This window comes from Engystomops pustulosus, chromosome 11 (genome assembly GCF_040894005.1).
Source record: "Engystomops pustulosus chromosome 11, aEngPut4.maternal, whole genome shotgun sequence".
NCBI classification, from domain to species: Eukaryota; Metazoa; Chordata; class Amphibia; order Anura; family Leptodactylidae; genus Engystomops; species Engystomops pustulosus.
Genome location: NC_092421.1, coordinates 75,683,800 through 75,687,861, shown reverse-complemented (window position 1 = coordinate 75,687,861; position 4,062 = coordinate 75,683,800). Strand labels below are relative to the sequence as shown.

The following is a 4,062-nucleotide window of genomic DNA, read 5'->3' as shown; positions in this document are numbered from 1 at the left end:
CGCACCTTATTTTTCCATTTTGTTGTGTCTTATTTTACTGATTAAATTTGTAATGGTGTATGGTGATATTTCATGTTGTGGGCTCAGTGGTCTGCACTACAGCCTTGCAGCACTGGGGTCCTGGAGTCAAGTCCCATCCGGATCAACATCTGCAAAGAGTTTGTATGTTCTCTCTGTGTTTGTGTGGGTTTCCTCCGGGTCCTCCGGTTTTCTCCCACACTCCCAAAACATAGTGGTAGGTTGATTAGATTGTGAGCCCCATGGGGGCAGGGACCAATTTGGAAAGTTCTGTGCAGCGATGCAGGAATTATTATTTTTATTGGGTTGTTGGACAGAGGTGCTATATTTGTTTGACTCTACACCAGGTCTTGTACCTATATGGTTAGGTAGAGTATTGGGTAGTCATGGGTTTATTGTTATCTCTCCCTGGATATAAACATCTGCTGTATTTTGTATGTGTTTTAATAGTTTTTTTTCAAGACATATCAATAAATTGATATTGTTATTGATTTATTTTACTATTGTTGCATTATTTGGGGCATTTGCATACACACAAATCTGTACTTGTATCATATAGCATTAAACTCTGGGAGCCTGTAAGGTACTCAACAAACTGCTCTGCTTCATCATCATTATCTGGTCTGCTTCATCGTCATCATTATCTGCTCTGCTTCATCATCATCATTATCTGCTCTGCTTCATCATCATCATTATCTGGTGTGCTTCATCATCAACATGTAAATGTACTAAATGAGACAACATCTTCTGCAGTTGTTTATGCCACAGGTAAATATCATGGATGGTCGTACCTGAAACTGGGATCAGACACAGTTTTATAGGTTGGAGTATTTTTATCCTGTGTCAGGGCACGGTGTAAAGGTTCCTGCATATTAATTTTTTTAGTGTGTCTTTTACTTCTTGGTTTCGTAAACTGTAGATGAAGGGGTTCAACATGGGTGTTATGACTGTGTACACCAGGCTAACCATCCGGTCGTAGCTGGGAGAGTAGTCAGTGGGCGGCCGGAAATAAATGAAAATGATTGTGCCATAGAAAAGGCTGACAACGATCAGGTGGGAAGAGCAGGAGAAGAAGGCTTTCCTCCGACCCTCGTTGCTCTTCAACTTTACTATAGCGTGAGCAATGAATAGGTAGGAGGCCATGATGAACAGGAAGGGGATGATGATTGCCAGAGTTCCCTCGGTGTAAATGAGAAGTTCAGGGAGAGCAGTGCTGGAGCAGGAGAGTCTGATCAGAGATGTCATATCACAGAAGAAATGATGGACCAGCCTATCTTCACAGTAGGTCAGCCTGGAGATGGAGAAGGTGTGTAGAAATGAATGTAGAGCCGCGGTGACCCAGGAACCGACCACCAGGACAGAACACAAACTCTTATTCATCATAGATGTATAGCGCAGAGGGTTACATATCGCCAAGTAGCGGTCAAAAGCCATGACCGACAGGAGGAAGTTCTCAGTGATGCCCAATGACACAAAGAAATACATCTGAAGGAAGCAGCAAAGGAAGGAAATGCTCGAGCGGCCATGATAAAGACCCTGGAGGAGTTGTGGCACCGTCACCGTGGAGAAGCAAATGTCCACCAGCGACAAGTTCCCAAGTAGGAAATACATTGGGGTGTCCAGGTCCGAGGAGAGGGTGATGGAGGTTAGTAAGAGCAAGTTACTGATCCATGTGAGGAGGTAGATGACGAGCAGGATGGCAAAAAGCACATAATGGGAACAGGAAAGGTCCGAGAAACCAAGCAAAGTGAAGCTTGAGGAAACGTTCATGGACATTATGCTCCAAGGACCACGCTAGAGGTCACCGTCCCATAGATACATGTCTAACCGGCTTCTCAGATGAGCTGAAGGTCAGTCAGCACAGGAACTCATAGGATAGTCACATTTATGTCTCCTGGAATAAGGAAAATGGAAATATCAGGACAGTCATCCATTACATGAACAAAAGGAAGTATAATAGTCATTGGACAAAAATCACAAGAAGAGACACCGAGCCTATAATGACTGGGAGAAGACACCGAGCCTATAAAAACGGGGAGGAGACACCGAGCCTATAATGACTGGGAGGAGATACCGAGCCTATAACAACGGGGAGGAGACATCGAGCCTATAATGACTGGGAGGAGACACCAAGCTTATAACAACGGGGAGGAGACACCGAGCTTATAATGACTGGGAGGAGACAATCACTGCTCAGTGTATTGTACACGGACAATGCACTTTCTGTGATCTCTAACAAGTAAATGTGCCCCATTATGTTTTTAGGAAGTGTGTTCACCCATTTGGAGTGTGAAGAGTTACTATTTGTAAGTCCTGCTTTGTAGCAGGTGACTGCACCCCTGAATCTGCCCCCTATCTTGCTTTGGGTGGTGCTGCCAGAGGCTGCCTCATGGCTGGTGCACCTCTGGGTACAGATGTAACTGACCAATCACTGCTTTTGCTTGATCTTCTTAGACTTTTCTGCAGATCCCTCCTCTAGCAGTTCATCTCCAAAGAATTTTTTTTCCCTGCACGCTGGGGGCTCGAACAGCCTGATGTGCGCTATGAGCGCCCCTCCCTGGCTGCCGATGTCACTGCCTTCTTTCCTGCAGGGAACCCACTGCCTGCTGATCTTGCTGCAGGCTGCCAGGTGTCTCCTCCAGCGGGTCATCATCATCCTCCTCCACCGGGCTCTCAGAATGCGGTCACATAAGGAGGTTGCATTGTGTTTAGAAATGCAATGTAAGCGCCCGGGGCGGAGCTTTCGGTAAAAACAAGGTTTTTACATTGTGTTTCTAGTGGCAATGCAAGTGACGCGTTTGATTGCACCCAAAGGCTCGCGGCACACTTGGCGTTTTGAACCCGTTTTTGGGAAGTTTTTCAGCAGTCCGTTAAATAACGCATCCGTTTTTGACAGGTTTTACCAAAATCTTAATTAAAATGGTTGCGTTTTTTAATGGCCTACTTAAAAAACGCCCAAAAACGGGTTCACAATGCCACGTGTGCCGCCGGCCTTAGGCTGCAAACTCATCAGCCTTTGTTTTCTAGTACCAGCCATGTCCAAAAATATGTTGTCATTTAACAGTTTCTCTTTAACCCTTTCACGACCTATGATGAAAATGCGCATTACGGGTTGGCCGCGGGTGTATGGAGAGGGCTCACGGGCTAAGCCCTCTCCATAGAAGGTAATTCTTTGCTGCATATCGCAGCAAAGACTTGCCAGTAACATACGCGGGTATGAACCCGCACATTGCCGCCGACATCTTGCTGAGGATCGTCGCTCCCCGTGACGTCATTGGGGAGCGCCTTATTCATCACCATGACAGTTTCGGTTCTTCCAAGGCTTGTTTTAACCCCTTTATTACAATGTGCTGATAGCACATTGTAATGAATGAGGAGGAAAATCCCCATATACTGGCACACTGTAGTATGGCAATATATGATAGGATTGATCAGACAACCTAGGGTTAAAGTACTATAGGGAGTCTGAAAAATTCTAAAAGTAAAAATTAAAAAAAGTAAAAAAAAAATTCTAATAAAAATGCCTAAAATTTCAAATCACCTCCCCTCTCCCTAGAACTGATATAAATAAACAGTAAAATTCATAAACACATTAGGTATCGCCACTTCCGAAGATGCCCGATCTATAAAAATATGATAACGGTTTTTCACTGCATTTAACCCCGTAACGGAATATAGCGCCAAAACTCAAAAATGGCATATTTTGAAAAATATTTAAAAAATCAATAAAAAGTGATCAAAATGTCGCACAGTCCTAAAAATAATATAATTTAAAAACTTCAACAGAAGTCGCAAAAAATGACACCACTCACAGCTCCGTACACCAAAGTATGAAAAAGTTATTAGCGCCAGAAGATGACAAAATAAAAAAATAAATTTCTACACAAGTTTTTAATTTTTGTAAATGTATGAAAACATTATAAAACCTATACAAATGTGTTATCCATGTGATGGTTCTGACCCAAAGAATAAAGTAGACAGGTAATTTGGGACGCACAGTAAAAGCTGTAAGTTCCAAACCCACAAGAATACAGCGCCAATGCG

General features: G+C 43.5%; 1 protein-coding gene across 1 annotated transcript; it reads right to left on the bottom strand.

The window, feature by feature from the left end:
- Positions 1 to 861: 861 nt before the first annotated feature.
- LOC140105483 (olfactory receptor 1F1-like) lies at positions 862 to 1,810 on the bottom strand. Its single transcript, XM_072129430.1, has one exon. The coding sequence runs from the start codon at positions 1,792 to 1,794 to the stop codon at positions 862 to 864; it is 933 nt and encodes a 310-aa protein (XP_071985531.1). The 5' UTR covers positions 1,795 to 1,810.
- Positions 1,811 to 4,062: the final 2,252 nt, after the last annotated feature.

Excerpts from the sequence above, each read along its gene's own strand:
- LOC140105483 (XM_072129430.1), bottom strand. The coding sequence starts at position 1,794 with ATGTCCATGAACGTTTCCTCAAGCTTCACTTTGCTTGGTTTCTCGGAC.